This window comes from Oncorhynchus gorbuscha, linkage group LG18 (assembly GCF_021184085.1).
Source record: "Oncorhynchus gorbuscha isolate QuinsamMale2020 ecotype Even-year linkage group LG18, OgorEven_v1.0, whole genome shotgun sequence".
Classification (NCBI taxonomy): Eukaryota; Metazoa; Chordata; class Actinopteri; order Salmoniformes; family Salmonidae; genus Oncorhynchus; species Oncorhynchus gorbuscha.
Window position 1 is genome coordinate 64938315 of NC_060190.1, and position 17108 is coordinate 64955422.

Sequence of the window (17108 nt, forward strand, 5' to 3'; positions counted from 1 at the left end):
ACATTTATTTTGCAGCTATGTCCTGCAGGATATTATATGCCCTTTAATGTATACAAAAAAAAGAGTAAATTCCTGTTTTGGGTGTCCACGTGAAATATGTGCAGAGATCTTTATGTACAGAAATACCTCCTTGTATCTTGTAATCCGTTTGTTCTCATGTCTAAATATTAATGATTAACATTGTTATTTTTAAAACGCATTTAAGCCTTAACTATATTGTAATTGTATCATCACATTGTATTTGTCCCATATTGATGCTTCTCTTATGCATTTTGATTTTATAGCATGGAATAATATACTGTAAACTATATTAACCATTAACCCCTTTTCTATAGTAACATTATTAAATAGGTCTGGCTATTATTACAACAATAAATTCATTTGTCCTGCAATGACTTCGCAAGTTAAATAAAGGTTAAATAAGTCATTTTTAAAATGGTGGTACCATATACAAGGTTACATTGGCTGAATTACACACAGTCAAGACTAAGAGAGAATGGACTGTGTAAGAATGAGCAAAAAGTATGAACATTTTCCAATAGTTTTGGATCATTTTTATTGGCCAATAGGTCCTTAGATAATAATATATAAATCGCCATCACACTGCACACTGCCCTATCCCATCTGGACAAAAGGAATACCTATGTAACAATGCTGTTCATTAACTAAAGCTCAGCATTCAACACCATAGTACCCTCCAAGTAGAGGCTCTTGTTATCAACTGTTGTTCCTTGGCAAACACACATATTTCAAATAGGAATATGATGCTAGAGATACCGTACTTTTCAGTTACCTGTGGAAGTTACCTGTGGAAAGTATTAACTGCAGTAAGGTGTGGTCACCCAAATGAATTTTCATGACCCAAACGGACTGGTATAAAACCATTATTTGACATTTGGATGACAATAAGAATTTGAAATTGGTCTATGATACACACCTGGCGATATTCAGCACAGCGATTTGGTATTTTTATATCTCACAATCGGGTTTTGCATGTTGTTTAATTTTTCTTTTCTGCTCTGTATATATAGCGTCAGAACCTCGAAAGGTTATCTCGCAAATCAAAGTTTATTGTCACGAGTCTTGTCCTGGAGGCAGAACTGGGCGCTATCCACTTTTGATTGGCCAGGTCAAAGTTGGCTATAATGTTCATGAAAACAAAATTGCTTTTAGGTTTTTAATTACATATTAGGGTTAGCATTGTGGTTAAGTTTAAAATGTGATTTTATAACTTTGTGGCTGTGTCGGATGGTGACCACTCTGCAGAGCTGCCCACAGAACAAGATTAATGACGAAAAACGCTAACAGGTAAAAGGACAACCCGACGCATGATCAGATGCTGGTGTTGGGTTGATTCTCTCCGTCCATGTTTTGGGTGTAAATAATTACCCCCTCGCAATATACAGGAAACTACTTCTCTTGAGATTAAGTGTTTTATAGACGCATCAACCGGCTAGGTGTTCTAACAAGCAAAGCAGGTAGGCGACAACATTTCCATCTACACCTGATGACATTGTTGCTGTTTTTAATTTGTGTAAACTCTGTCTAATTTATATGTTCGTGATATTAGTGCCTTACAGAGAGTTTGCAGTCCATTGCATTTGATTTAATATTACCCTACTGTATTTAGGCTACTTTAGAATCACAGATGTATGATACATTTAGGCTATTCAATTAAGCACATTTTATTACCTTAAATTCATGGAATAATTATCTGTATGATGAGCTGTACATCATTGTCAGAATAAGATCCGTTTGGTATTCACCTTAACAATGTACATTTTTAATTTCCTCAGCATATTCATTTCACTCAGTTTCACCATCTGAAACAGACTTTGGAACAAACGTTCCAGGCACGCAATGAGGTATGGCTTCTGTGCTGATGCAATGTCATCAATGTTAATAGACTCATTTTTAACATAAATGAAATGACCAGTTATTTATATTTTTACTTCATTTTGGGGTATTAAAAAAACACATAAAAAAACACCTTGACTGGAACCATGCTAATCCAAACTCATATATTAGGCCTAAATGTTAACATATGTTTCATGATGTTTATTTTATATATATATATATATATTTAAATAAAGTCCCTCTCATCCATTAACTAATAACATTGATGACAATAAATTAAATGTTCACAATGTTGGAGTCAATGATTTCATTGTCAGAATAGAGGAAGAAAAAATGTCCTGGTCTTTGATGTGTTATCAGGTGAAAGTGGAACTATAGGCCTTAGTGTTTGCATTGACCTCCTATCGCACCTTTTGACGAATTGTTTTTGTCTATTTTCCGTCAGAGTATTGTACAAGGCAAAGCGTGTATTAACATGTGCAGGATGTGCCTCTGTGCTACTCTTCATAGCCTACTTCACACCTACATCAATAAGGTGTGTATTTTCTTAATGAAAGCACCATGATTTAATGTTTCAGAGGGGTGGGTTAAATGTGAGACACATTTCAGTTGAATCATTCAGTTGTGCAACTGACTAAGTACTTTCCTTTCCTCTGCTGTTCCCATACGCCAATTGTTTGCTTCTTGTTGTGCAGCATATGTTTAGGAAGAAAGACCGTAGGGCTGTTCTACACTGCTCAAAAAATAAAGGGAACACTTAAACAACACAATGTAACTATAAGTCAATCACACTTCTGTGAAATCAAACTGTCCACTTAGGAAGCAACACTGATTGACAATAAATGTCACATGCTGTTGTGCAAATGGAATAGACAACAGGTGGAAATTATAGGCATTTAGCAAGACAACCCCAATAAAGGAGTGGCTCAGGTAGTGCAGCTCATCCAGGATGGCACATCAATGCTAGCTGTGGCAAGAAGGTTTGCTGTGTCGGTCAGCGTACTGTCCAGAGCATGGAGGTGCTACCAGGAGACAGGCCATGGAGGAGGCCGTAGGAGGGCAACAACCCAGCAGCAGGACCGCTACCTCCGCCTTTGTGCAAGGAGGAGCAGGAGGAGCACTGCCAGACCCCTGCAAAATGACCTCCAGCACAAATGTGCATGTGTCTGTTTCTGACCATTTGAGCAGTCTCCATGAGGGTGGTATGAGGGCCCTACGTCCACAGGTGGGGGTTGTGCTTACAGCCCAACACCGTTCAGGATGTTTGGCATTTGCCAGAGAACACCAAGATTTGCTAATTCGCCACTGGCGCACTGTGCTCTTCACAGATGAAGGCAGGTTCACACTGAGCACATGTGACAGACATGACAGTCTGGAGACGCCGTGGAGAACGTTCTGCTGTCTGCAACATCCTCCAGCATGACCAGTTTGGAGGTGGGTCAGTCATGGTGTGGTGTGGCATTTCTTTGGGGGGCCGCACAGCCCTCCATGTGCTCGCCAGAGGTAGCCTGACTGCCATTAGGTACCGAGATGAGATTATCAGACCCCTTGTGAGACCATATGCTGGTGCGGTTGGCCCTCGGTTCCTCCTAGCATTGTCTTGCATTAGACCTCATGTGGCTGGAGTGTATCAGCAGTTCCTGCAAGAGGAAGGCATTGATGCTATGGACTGGCCCGCCCGTTCCCCAGACCTGAATCCAATTGAGCACATCTGGGACATCATGTCTCGCTCCATCCACCAACACCACGTTGCACCACAGACTGTCCAGGAGTTGGCGGATGCTTTAGTCCAGGTCTGGGAGGAGATCCCTCAGGAGACCATCCACCACCTCATCAGGAGCATGCCCAGGCGTTGTAGGGAGGTCATACAGGCACGTGGAGGCCACACACACTACTGAGCCTCATTTTGACTTGTTTTAAGGACATTACATTAAAGTTGGATCAGCCTGTAGTGTGGTTTCCACTTTAATTTTGGAGGTCTGGACTCCAAATCCAGACCTCCATGTGTTGATAAATTTGATTTCCATTGATAATTTTTGTGTGATTTTGTTGTCAGCACATTCAACTATGTAAAGAAAAAAGTATTTAATAATAATATTTCATTCATTCAGATCTAGGATGTGTTATTTTAGTGTTCCCTCTTATTTTTGAGTAGTGTATATGAATTCAGTCACTTGACACTATCCATACTTTTTAACATAGAAACAGAAACAGTTGTTTAAGTTTTGACCCAGCATGTTGTTGTGTTGTAGGTACTTGGAGGGCTTAATCCCCATGAACCGATGTCATCTCGCCCCTGGAGAGAAGCTGAAGCTGGGGAATAGTATAGATGCTTCCCTGGACCTTTGGTAGGACATTTTGTTTTTATATCAATCATGTTCAGAGCATGCCATTCCTTTTATTGTGTTCATTACTGTTATTTATATTGTGTTGGAGTCTGAAAATGAAATCTAAAGATCGTTTTCATGGCTTTTTTTATTGGTGAAAGTATGGGGCTAAGCTCACCTCAGTTCCTCACCACAAATACTCCCTTCTACGAGGTTCCATAGAGCTTGATAGATGTCTCTAGTGACCAAAATGCCATATTAGACTGGGCATTGACATTGAGGGCTTTCACCATTTTAATGTCGTCAACTGGGCAGGACTTCCAACTTCATTGGCTGATCCCTCTTGGTGACCTTGTTGGAGTCCTGTCCAACCGGGGCATCAGGGGGAATCAACCAATCGTTAAGAAAATTGACTAAATCAAAATGGAGGTTGCCTCAATGGCGCTGCCTACCTCTTTGCAGCCACCTTATCTCCAACTGGTTTGACATTGGGAATTTTCTCAAATTCTTCAGAAAATTATCATTAACAACATTCTTCTGTAGGAATTACAGGACTTCAGCATACATTTTCCTATAGGTTTCCATTTAAAGTCATGTTACCAAATTTTTCCGAGAACATTAAGAAAAGATCCCATAAACTATATTAACTGTCAGAGAATGTTCTAAGAATTTTATTTGAAACTTATACATTCTGTTCTCAGCATCACAAAAACACACTCTATCCTCTATCTCCCTCAAACTCAACTCTGGACCTCAAAGCCAGTTCCTTTTTTTCATTAATCCCCTCCAACCAGGGACTGATTTAGACCTGGGACACCAGGTGTCAGCAAGCCCCAGACCTCATAGTGTAAGAGTTGAATACCCCTGCGCTATCGTTGTTAATTAAGTGTGTGTGTGTGTGTGTTGGCCGCTCCAACTAATTGGCCCCACCTGATGTTAATGGGTTCTTGGTTTCTTTTAAATGGTACCTGTTTTAATGGACTTAAATGAACAGCTTTATATGCATACTATTTGAATTGGTATGTTCATCTTGGTGGTGCAGTGGACTAATTCCATGGATCGAGAATGGAAGATTATAGGTTCAAATCTCACTGATGCTGTGTCACAAAAAAATACATGCATGGTTAATGTCTAAATAAATACATTTCTCTGGCTGCGTTTACACAAGAAGCCCAACTATTTTTTTTGTTTGTTACTAATTGGTATTTTCACCAATCAGATCAGCTCTGAAAAAGATCTGATGTGATTGGTCAAAAGACCAAATGGTTTTTAAAAAATATGTCTAAATCCAGCCCATGTGTCTTATCTGTGCTTGGAGTTCAAAAAAAGGAACCAAAAATTAGCTAGCAGTAGCTAGGTTCCCATCCAATTGGCTAACACATTTTCATTTCAATATTCTAGAATCCTCATCTAGTAAATAGAATCGCTAGAGCGCGATGAGTCAAAAAATGCCCCCCCGTCCAAACCCTCCCCTATCCCTGACAACGCTGGGCCAATTGTGCGTCACTCTATGGTACTCCCGATCACGTCTGGTTGAGACACAGCCTGTGATCAAACCCGGATTTGTAGTGACGCCTCAAGCACTGCGATGTAGTGCCTTAGACCGCTGCGCCACTCAGGAGGCCCTCAGTGAAAGTTAAGGACAAACTTCCAAATAGCATAATTTCCATTCTCAGAGTATTAATAAAACCTCCCATGAAAACTATCAAATCAAATGATATTTGTCACATGTTTAGCAGATGTTATTGCGGGTGTAGCGAAATGCTTGTGTTTCTGGATTCAACAGTGCAGTAATATATAAAAAATTCACAACAATACACAAAATATACACAACCTAAAAGTAAACTAATGGATTTAAGGAATATATAAATATTAGGATAGGCTATTTTCGGAATGTCATTGATTAAATATAGTAGAATAGAATACAGTATATACAGTTGAAGTCGGAAGTTTACATCAAATCAAATGTTATTTGTCACGTACACATGGTTAGCAGATGTTAATGCGAGTGTAGCGAAATGCTTGTGCTTCTAGTTCCGACCAGTAATATCTAACCTAACAATATCACAACTACCTTATACACACAAGTGTAAAGGAATGAATAAGAACATGTACATTAAAAATATATTAATGAGCGATGGCCAAACGGCATAGGCAAGATGCAGTAGATGGTATGGAGTACAGAATATACATATGAGATGAGTAATGTAGGGTATGTAAACATTATATAAAGTGGCATTGTTTAAAGTGGCTATTGATACATTTATTACATCAATTCTTTCATTATTAAAGTGGCTAGAGATGAGTCAGTATGTTGGCAGCAGCCACTCAATGTTAGTGATGGCTGTTCAGCAGTCTGATGGCCTCTGCGATAGAAGCTGTTTTTCAGTCACTATGTCCCAGATTTGATGCACCTGTACTGACCTTGTCTTCTGGATGATAGTGGTGTGAACAGGCAATGGCTCGGGTGGTTCATGTCCTTGATGATCTTTTTGGCCTTCCTGTGACATCGGGTGCTGTAGGTGTCATGGAGGGCAGGTAGTTTGCCCCTGGTGGTACGTTATACAGACTGCATCACCCTCTTTAGAGTCTTGGGGTTGAGGGCGGTGCAGTTGCCGTACTAGGCTGTGATACAGCCCGACAGGATGCTCTCGATTGTGCATCTGTAAACGTTTGTCAGGGTTTTGTGTGACACGACAAATTTCTTCAGCCTCAATTTCTTCAGCCATTTTCAGTTTGTCCGTGATGTGTACGCCGAGGAACTTAAATTTCCAACTTCTCCACCACTGTCCCGTGGATGGGAGGGGGGTGCTCCCTCTGCTGTTTCCTGAAGTCCACGATCATCTCCTTTATTTTGTTGACGTTGAGTGAGAGGTTGTTTTTCCTGACACCACACTCCGAGGGCCCTCACCTACTCCCTGTAGGCCGTCTCGTCATTGTTGATAATCAAACCCACTACTGTTGTGTCGTCTGCATATTTAGGTTGCAGAGAGGTTCTGACCATTTTACTGTGGTTCCCTGAAAGTTTACCTGGGAGGTTTTATTAACATTCTGTGAACTGAAATTATAGGTTATTTGAAGGTAACTAAATAACATGCTGAGAACATTCTCTAAATGTTTTTAATGCAATTTGAATGTTATTTGGAGGTTTGTGAAAATCTTCCTTTAAACACACACGTGTGTGTATATATATATACATACATACATACACACACACACACACACACACACACGTTTTTACTGAGACATTAATTGGGCAAACATGATTTTTGTGGCATGGCGTCAGTGAGATTCAAACCTATGATCTTCTGTTCCATGGAATTAGTCCACTGCCACCTGGAAGGAGATGGTATGTGGCATGTTTTTTTTTTAAACTCGTACAAAGCTGTTAATTTTAGTCTATTCAAACATACCCCATTTCAACGGAAACAAGCACTCATTAAGATCCGGTGTTACCAATTAGTGGGCGTTGCCAAGACACCTTAACACATTTAACAAGATCGAGCATAGAGTTCTGTTGACACAGAACGGGATGTATATTTTTAACATTCTTAGAACACACTTTGAACTTTACTAATGTTTTGCTGTTTTTATGGAAAGTTCTCAATGTTCTGAGAACATGGCTTTAAATAGAACCCTGAGGAAACCTTCAGAAAACATTATGCTGAATACTAAAATGCCCACAGAAGAACGTTGTTTCTGAACGTTCTCAGAACAATATGAGAACATGACTTTAAATAGAACAATACGTAAAACTGTAGGAAACGTTACGCTGAAGTATTGAAATTCTCACAGAATAACCTTGTTTCTTAACATTCTCTGAACTATTTGAGAACATTTCCAATGTATGCAAAATAACCATAGGTCAACCATGCTCTCACCAAGCTCTAAGAAACAATATGTGCTAGCTGGGCTCTCTGTTCCTACCAGGTCCAGAGGGGATGTTCAGACCTGCACTGACTGGGGAGCCCCTGTGATCTGGGATGGAATGTTTGACCCAGATCATTACGACCAGGAGCACAGGAGGAACCACTCCTCTGTGTCTCTCACTGTATTCGCTGTGGGCAGGTAGGTTTTCATCTTTGTGACCAATTTTTTTTTTCTAGCAACTTATTCATTCTTATGAAACACTTCTGTCACTTACTGTAAGCAGCATATTTGGAGATGCTATTCTTAAACGTGAGGTTTTACTCCTTCCCATCCCAAGGTATCTAGATGCCTACCTGGAGGCATTCCTTCTCTCTGCTGAGCGTCACTTTATGGTGGCTTTACCTGTGACATACTATGTGTTCACGGACGTTCCCGAGAGGGTACCAGACATCCATCTTGGTCCTGGGCGGAGCCTGAAAGTTGTGAGGGTGCAGAGACACTCTCGCTGGCAGGACATCTCCATGATGCGTATGAGGGCCATTGCAGACGCCATTGAGTCACAGATTCGTCGATACAGCCGCTACATCTTCTGCTTTGACGTGGACCAGGTGTTTGTGGGTCGGTTCGGCTCAGAGGCTCTGGGAGACTCTGTTGCTCTGCTCCACGCCTACTACTACCACCGACCACAGAGCCTGTACACCTACGACCGCAACCCCAGGTCCAGGGCCTACATGGAGACTGGGGACTTCTACTATCATGCTGCCGTGTTTGGAGGCTCGTGGCAGAATGTGAAAAATATGACAGAGACCTGTTACCAGACCATCATGGAGGACAAGGAGAACCAGGTGGAGGCTCTGTGGCATGATGAGAGTCACCTCAACAAGTACCTGTGGCTCCATAAGCCAAGTAGAGTGCTGTCTCCTGAGTACTGCTGGAGCAGTGACATTGGTTACCGTGGTGACATGCATGTGACCCGCCTGCTCTGGGCAAAGAAAAAATATGACACACTCCGGATTACAGAGTGAGCAATCAGAACCTGTATGCAAAAATCTAATGAGCAAAAGCCCCTGAAGCTTCAAACAGTTCACAGTGCAGCGCTGCGATAGTCTACAGCCCAGTATGACCCACCTTGTGCAAGTCAATAAAGTTTGTAAATATAACGGGCCATCTGCCTATTGCACTGTGGAGTCTTTGGCTTGCATGTTGAACCCAGAATTATCAAGTAGTTAATTTCCTGGTTCTCATGTGTCATTGGCAGGAATTTTCCCTTGAAATCTTGTGGTTACCTATTAGGAATCTAACCTACTACCCTGGCGCTGCAAGCGCAATACTCAACTAACTGAGCCACACCAGAGAAGTGCAGTGACATGTAGTCAGGACCTAATGTGATAGCTTTAGAAATGATTCAACATATTTTTGTTGTATGGTTTGTATTTTTGTATTCTGAAGTAAAATGTATTTTATAAAGTTGTATTGGGAATTGTTTTATGTATAAATAAAAACTCCTGAATAAAGAACTTGATCCACCCATGGCAACCATACTCTAAGGACCAGAACCGAGCCGTACCGCGGAAGATCCACCTTAGCGTTATTTTCATTATTTAAAGGTAATTAGATTTGGCCGTCATATGCAGCATTTACTGTGAAAAAATTATCCGTTAACTCGGGAACATTGCATTTCAATTTCAATTGCGCTATAGTCTGGATCTTTGGTGCTACAGATTGAATCTAGGCCAAACTGTTTAAAAATGTTAACATGTCAGTTTGGGGATATTGCATGTCTCCAATGCCACCATACTACCATACTATTCTGCTCTTTTAACAAGACATTGCTGGTTTGATAAGATTTCAGAGTTTCACAGAGGAAGCCTGACCGGTTCCCCTCTCTCCACTGGGATTCTCTGCCTCTAACCCTATTACAGGGGCTGAGTCACTGGCTTACTGGTGCTCTTTCATGCCGTCCCTAGGAGGGGTACGTCACTTGAGTGGTTTGGCGCCCCCCCCTTGGGTTGTGCCGTGGCAGAGATATGTGTGGGCTATACTCTGCCTTGTCTCAGGATGGTAAGTTGGTCGTTGAAGATATCCCTCTACTGGTGTGGGGCTGCGCTTTGGCAAAGTGGGTGGGGTTATATCCTTCCTGTTTGGCCCTGTCTGGGGGTATCATTGGATGGGGCCACAGTGTCTCCTGACCCCTCCTGTCTCAGCCTCCAGTATTTATGCTGCAGTAGTTTGTGTCGGGGGCTAGGGTCAGTTTGTTATATCTGGAGTACTTCTCCTGTCTTATCCGGTGTCCTGTGTGAATTTAAGTATGCTCTCTCTAATTCTCTCTTTCTTTCTCTCTCTCGGAGGACCTGAGCCCTAGGACCATGCCTCAGGACTGCCTGGCATGATGGCTCCTTGCTGTCCCCAGTCCACCTGGCTGTGCTGCTGCTCCAGTTTCAACTGTTCTGCCTGCGGCTATGGAATCCTGACCTGTTCACCGGACGTGCTATCTGTCCCAGACCTGGTGTTTTCAACTCTTCAGAGAGCAGGAGTGGTAGAGATGCTCCTAATGATCGGCTATGAAAAGCCAACTGACATTTACTCCTGAGGTGCTGACTTGCTGCACCCTCGACAACTACTGTGATTATTATTATTTGGCCATACTGGTCATTTTTGAACATTTGAACATCTTGGCCATGTTCTGTTATAATCTCCACCTGTCACAGCCAGAAGAGAACTGGCCACCCATCATAGCCTGGTTCCTCTCTAGGTTTCTTCCTAGGTTTTGCTAGGGAGTTTTTCCTAGCCACCGTGCTTCAACACCTGCATTGCTAGCTGTTTTGGGGTTTTAGGCTGGGTTTGTGTACAGCACTTTGAGATATCAGCTGATGTACGAAGGGCTATATAAATACATTTGATATGATTTGAAGCAACGCCCGCACCATTTATTTGGAATTACCAGATAACATCTACTGCCGCAAATCCACATAAACCCCCAGGGTGATCCCATACCATAGTTTAGAGCAAGATAGGTCACTCTAGTAATTAAATATGAGACATCCACTAAATGCCACCCATAGGGTGTGCTAAAATGTGTCCTGCGCTCTTCTTCTTCAGTGAGGTAGCCTGCATAAGATCTACAATGCACTGTTACACCCACAGCCAAAGAGCCATTGTTACAGATACATGATGGCGGAACACGTTCTTCCTTCAGTTTCTCTAAAATTGGTTCTGCCACAGTGGTCCCCAGGTTTTCACTCTAACCATGTCTACTCACCATTGGGTGAGTACACATAAGCCTTTTCCTAACTATCTTCCGATTATCGTCAAACCCCACACGTTACAGTCCCTATTCCATCCACAGCTTCTGGATTCCCATTTGTCAAACACCCTGCCCAGATCTTGTATCTCCCAGTCCCTTTCGATACGTTCTTATAACCCTGATCAATTATCTCATTTCCATAAAAGAGTCCTATGGTACAGTTACACTGGCTCTGCTTGTCTTTTGCCCTCCTCATAAAATACAACATTCCACAGGCCTGATCTGTCTCTGCCATTGGTCTACTCATTGAACCAAACCACTCTCCCATGGATTTGGGTTTAGACAAAATTAACAGCGCAGTCCCGTTTGGGGACACTATTCTACCTAAGTGTTGAATAAAACTTTACCCACGTGTTGACAGGGCTGGCTTCACCCACACAAACAAGTAGTGTGGATGGAGCCAACACAGTCAACCACCAACGACCACGTGCTGTCGTCTTTCCTCTCTTATACCCCTAAGAGTTTGTTTATTTACAACAACCATGCTGATCATGTATAACAGTTGGTTCTTCAGGGCTTTGGTCCTTCATCTTTTTCAAGTCTTTGGTTTCGACTCACATCTGCTTCTGCCTCTTGTTTCAGGCTGTGTCTGGCTCCATCTCCTGTGGGCTGAACACCTTCTGGCAGTGGGACAGGTATTGCCAGCCGGACCTTTCCTGAACTCTGACCGCCGTTGGTGTTGCCATGGTTACCTTGCATGGCCCCAACCATCTTGACTGGTTCCATTTTCTCTTGTGGACCTGGATTTTGACCCAGTCTCCAACCTCCACAGGCTGGTACCTCCTCCTGAGCTTTCCTAGTGTGAGAGTGGAGAGATCTGACAATAGTAGTTAGCTCTTTCATGTACTCCGTGTTCTACTTCAGCTAGAATGAGGTCTATTTGTCTGTCAGTCATGGGTCTGTGTGCGGGAACAATCATGGGTCTTCCTGTCAACATTTCATGTGGTGTACAACTTGTGCCTTTATTACCACTACTGCACATTTTCATTAACACCGGTGGTAAACAATTCACCCAAGATTTCTTGGTGGAGTGGCATGCCTTAGCGAACCCTTGTTTAATGGATTGGTTAGCTCTCTCTAACCCCATTACTCTCAGGGTGGTAGATGTTCACAAACTTCTGGTCCACTCCCATCATTATGGCTACTTGCTTCACTATATCACCAGTGAAGTGGGTACCATTGTCTGCAGATAACCTCAGGAACACCAAATCTAGGAATGCTCTCCCTCACTAGTAGCTTTGCTACTGTCTTAGCATCACAGTGTGTGTTGGGAAATGCCTCCACCCACCTGGTGAACCTGTCAATAAGGACTAAACAGTACCTTTTCTTTTCTTTCTGCAAGATCTATAAAATCCATGGTAAGATGGACAAATGGTCCTCTTGACGTAGGGAAATGACCTGGTTTCAGAGGTGCTCCTTTGGCAATGTTAAATTGCATGCACGTAGCACATCGAAACGGGTTGGAGCGAGCGGTCGCATCGGCACTTCGCTCTGCAGGTAGTATAACTTTTTCATTACATTTCATTATAGTACAACGGTTTGATTTGTCTAATCTTAGCAATTTCTTCTTAGCTAGCTACATAGCCGTCTTTGTATCAAAGATAATTGCATAATTATCGTATTTCGTCGTCCTAACGTAGTCTACACTGCTATTTGCCCAGCAGCTAGCCAGCTAGCAAACGCCCACCGATTAGCAGCACTGTAGTAACTATTACACTCAACTGAACGACTTGATTAGTGTAGTGTTAGCTAGCTACATAGCTGTCTTTGCTGTCTTCGTATCCAAGATAATTGTGTAGTTTAGAGTGTGTAGTCTTAGAGTGATTATCTTAATTTACCGAGGTTAGCTAGCCTATTTGTCGTCCTTAACGTAGGAGACTCTGCTAGCTAGCCAACAGCTAGCCAACATCTACCGAATAGCCTCAACAACCCGGTCGCATTCACAGGTAGTATCACATTTTCATTTAATTTCATTACAGTACAACGGTTTGATTTGTTTGATCGTAGCTAGCTACATAGCTAGCTAATTAGCCGTCTTTGTATCAAAGATAATTGTGTAGTCTAGAGCGATTTTTCTAGGTTAGCTAGCCAGCTATTGTCGTTCTTTTAACGCAACGTAACGTAAACAACACTGCTAGCTAGCCAGCTAGCCCCCCGAATAGCAGCACTGCAGAAACTATTACACTCAACGGAACGACTTGATTAGTGTAGTGTCAACAACGCAGCCACTGCCAGCTAGCCTACTTCAGCAGTACTGTATCATTTTAATCATTTTAGTCAATAAGATTCTTGCTACGTAAGCTTAACTTCCTGAACATTCGAGACGTGTAGTCCACTTGTCATTCCAATCTCCTTTGCATTAGCGTAGCCTCTTCCGTAGCCTGTCAACTATGTGTCTGTCTATCCCTGTTCTCTCCTCTCTGCACAGACCATACAAACGCTCCACACCGCGTGGCCGTGGCCACCCTAATCTGGTGGTCCCAGCGCGCACGACCCACGTGGAGTTCCAGGTCTCCGGTAGCCTCTGGAACTGCCGATCTGCGGCCAACAAGGCAGAGTTCATCTCAGCCTATGCCTCCCTCCAGTCCCTCGACTTCTTGGCACTGACTGAAACATGGATCACCACACACAACACTGCTACTCCTACTGCTCTCTCTTCGTCCGCCCACGTGTTCTCGCACACCCCGAGAGCTTCTGGTCAGCGGGGTGGTGGCACCGGGATCCTCATCTCTCCCAAGTGGTCATTCTCTCTTTCTCCCCTTACCCATCTGTCTATCGCCTCCTTTGAATTCCATGCTGTCACAGTTACCAGCCCTTTCAAGCTTAACATCCTTATCATTTATCGCCCTCCAGGTTCCCTCGGAGAGTTCATCAATGAGCTTGATGCCTTGATAAGCTCCTTTCCTGAGGACGGCTCACCTCTCACAGTGCTGGGCGACTTTAACCTCCCCACGTCTACCTTTGACTCATTCCTCTCTGCCTCCTTCTTTCCACTCCTCTCCTCTTTTGACCTCACCCTCTCACCTTCCCCCCCTACTCACAAGGCAGGCAATACGCTCGACCTCATCTTTACTAGATGCTGTTCTTCCACTAACCTCATTGCAACTCCCCTCCAAGTCTCCGACCACTACCTTGTATCCTTTTGCCTCTCGCTCTCATCCAACACCTCCCACACTGCCCCTACTCGGATGGTATCGCGCCGTCCCAACCTTCGCTCTCTCTCCCCCGCTACTCTCTCCTCTTCCATCCTATCATCTCTTCCCTCTGCTCAAACCTTCTCCCATCTATCTCCTGATTCTGCCTCCTCAACCCTCCTCTCCTCCCTCTCTGCATCCTTTGACTCTCTATGTCCCCTATCCTCCAGGCCGGCTCGGTCCTCCCCTCCCGCTCCGTGGCTTGACGACTCATTGCGAGCTCACAGAACAGGGCTCCGGGCAGCCGAGCGGAAATGGAGGAAAACTCGCCTCCCTGCGGACCTGGCATCCTTTCACTCCCTCCTCTCTACATTTTCCTCCTCTGTCTCTGCTGCTAAAGCCACTTTCTACCACTCTAAATTCCAAGCATCTGCCTCTAACCCTAGGAAGCTCTTTGCCACCTTCTCCTCCCTCCTGAATCCTCCTCCCCCCTCCTCCCTCTCTGCAGATGACTTCGTCAACCATTTTGAAAAGAAGGTCGACGACATCCGATCCTCGTTTGCTAAGTCAAACGACACCGCTGGTTCTGCTCACACTGCCCTACCCTGTGCTCTGACCTCTTTCTCCCCTCTCTCTCCAGATGAAATCTCGCGTCTTGTGACGGCCGGCCGCCCAACAACCTGCCCGCTTGACCCTATCCCCTCCTCTCTTCTCCAGACCATTTCCGGAGACCTTCTCCCTTACCTCACCTCGCTCATCAACTCATCCCTGACCGCTGGCTACGTCCCTTCCGTCTTCAAGAGAGCGAGAGTTGCACCCCTTCTGAAAAAACCTACACTCGATCCCTCCGATGTCAACAACTACAGACCAGTATCCCTTCTTTCTTTTCTCTCCAAAACTCTTGAACGTGCCGTCCTTGGCCAGCTCTCCCGCTATCTCTCTCTGAATGACCTTCTTGATCCAAATCAGTCAGGTTTCAAGACTAGTCATTCAACTGAGAATGCTCTCCTCTGTATCACGGAGGCGCTCCGCACTGCTAAAGCTAACTCTCTCTCCTCTGCTCTCATCCTTCTAGATCTATCGGCTGCCTTCGATACTGTGAACCATCAGATCCTCCTCTCCACCCTCTCCGAGTTGGGCATCTCCGGCGCGGCCCACGCTTGGATTGCGTCCTACCTGACAGGTCGCTCCTACCAGGTGGCGTGGCGAGAATCTGTCTCCTCACCACGCGCTCTCACCACTGGTGTCCCCCAGGGCTCTGTTCTAGGCCCTCTCCTATTCTCGCTATACACCAAGTCACTTGGCTCTGTCATAACCTCACATGGTCTCTCCTATCATTGCTATGCAGACGACACACAATTAATCTTCTCCTTTCCCCCTTCTGATGACCAGGTGGCGAATCGCATCTCTGCATGTCTGGCAGACATATCAGTGTGGATGACGGATCACCACCTCAAGCTGAACCTCGGCAAGACGGAGCTGCTCTTCCTCCCGGGGAAGGACTGCCCGTTCCATGATCTCGCCATCACGGTTGACAACTCCATTGTGTCCTCCTCCCAGAGCGCTAAGAACCTTGGCGTGATCCTGGACAACACCCTGTCGTTCTCAACTAACATCAAGGCGGTGGCCCGTTCCTGTAGGTTCATGCTGTACAACATCCGCAGAGTACGACCCTGCCTCACACAGGAAGCGGCGCAGGTCCTAATCCAGGCACTTGTCATCTCCCGTCTGGATTACTGCAACTCGCTGTTGGCTGGGCTCCCTGCCTGTGCCATTAAACCCCTACAACTCATCCAGAACGGCGCAGCCCGTCTGGTGTTCAACCTTCCCAAGTTCTCTCACGTCACCCCGCTCCTCCGCTCTCTCCACTGGCTTCCAGTTGAAGCTCGCATCCGCTACAAGACCATGGTGCTTGCCTACGGAGCTGTGAGGGGAACGGCACCTCAGTACCTCCAGGCTCTGATCAGGCCCTACACCCAAACAAGGGCACTGCGTTCATCCACCTCTGGCCTGCTCGCCTCCCTACCACCGAGGAAGTACAGTTCCCGCTCAGCCCAGTCAAAACTGTTCGCTGCTCTGGCCCCCCAATGGTGGAACAAACTCCCTCACGACGCCAGGACAGCGGAGTCAATCACCACCTTCCGGAGACACCTGAAACCCCACCTCTTTAAGGAATACCTAGGATAGGATAAGTAATCCTGCTCACCCCCCCCTTTAAGATTTAGATGCACTATTGTAAAGTGACTGTTCTACTGGATGTCATAAGGTGAATGCACCAATTTGTAAGTCGCTCTGGATAAGAGCGTCTGCTAAATGACTTAAATGTAATGTTAATGAAACTGTTTCACATGCTGAGTCAAATCTGGACAAATCCAAGGAAATTGCCTCGATCATATTTGTATTTATTTGTATTTTATTTCACCTTTATTTAACCAGGTAGGCAAGTTGAGAACAAGTTCTCGTTTACAATTACGACCTGGCCAAGATAAAGCAAAGCAGTTCGACACATACAACAACACAGAGTTACACATGGAGTAAAACAAACATACAGTAAAAAAACGTCTATATACAATGTGAGCAAATGAGGTGAGATAAGGGAGGTAAAGGCAAAACAAA

General features: G+C 44.4%; 1 protein-coding gene across 2 annotated transcripts; it reads left to right on the plus strand.

The window, feature by feature from the left end:
* The first annotated feature begins 748 nt into the window (after window positions 1–748).
* Window positions 749–9566, plus strand: LOC124003325 (alpha-1,3-galactosyltransferase 2-like). Of its 2 annotated transcripts, XM_046311478.1 has the most exons (6): window positions 752–1478; window positions 1797–1865; window positions 2303–2392; window positions 4110–4205; window positions 8115–8252; window positions 8392–9566. In XM_046311478.1, exons 2-6 carry the CDS (start codon window positions 1861–1863, stop codon window positions 9077–9079), a joined length of 1017 nt encoding a protein of 338 aa, XP_046167434.1. In that variant the 5' UTR covers window positions 752–1478; window positions 1797–1860; the 3' UTR covers window positions 9080–9566. The 2 variants fall into 2 exon arrangements, with proteins under 2 accessions (XP_046167436.1, XP_046167434.1); XM_046311480.1 differs by lacking the exon at window positions 2303–2392 and having other exon boundaries at window positions 749–1478.
* Window positions 9567–17108: the final 7542 nt, after the last annotated feature.

What these genes read in the sequence shown, in the direction of transcription:
- LOC124003325 (XM_046311478.1), top strand. An exon ending in GATGCTTCCCTGGACCTTTG is followed by an intron (nt 4,206 to 8,114) that starts GTAGGACATTTT and finishes TGTTCCTACCAG; the next exon opens with GTCCAGAGGGGATGTTCAGA. An exon ending in ACTGTATTCGCTGTGGGCAG is followed by an intron (nt 8,253 to 8,391) that starts GTAGGTTTTCAT and finishes TCCCATCCCAAG; the next exon opens with GTATCTAGATGCCTACCTGG.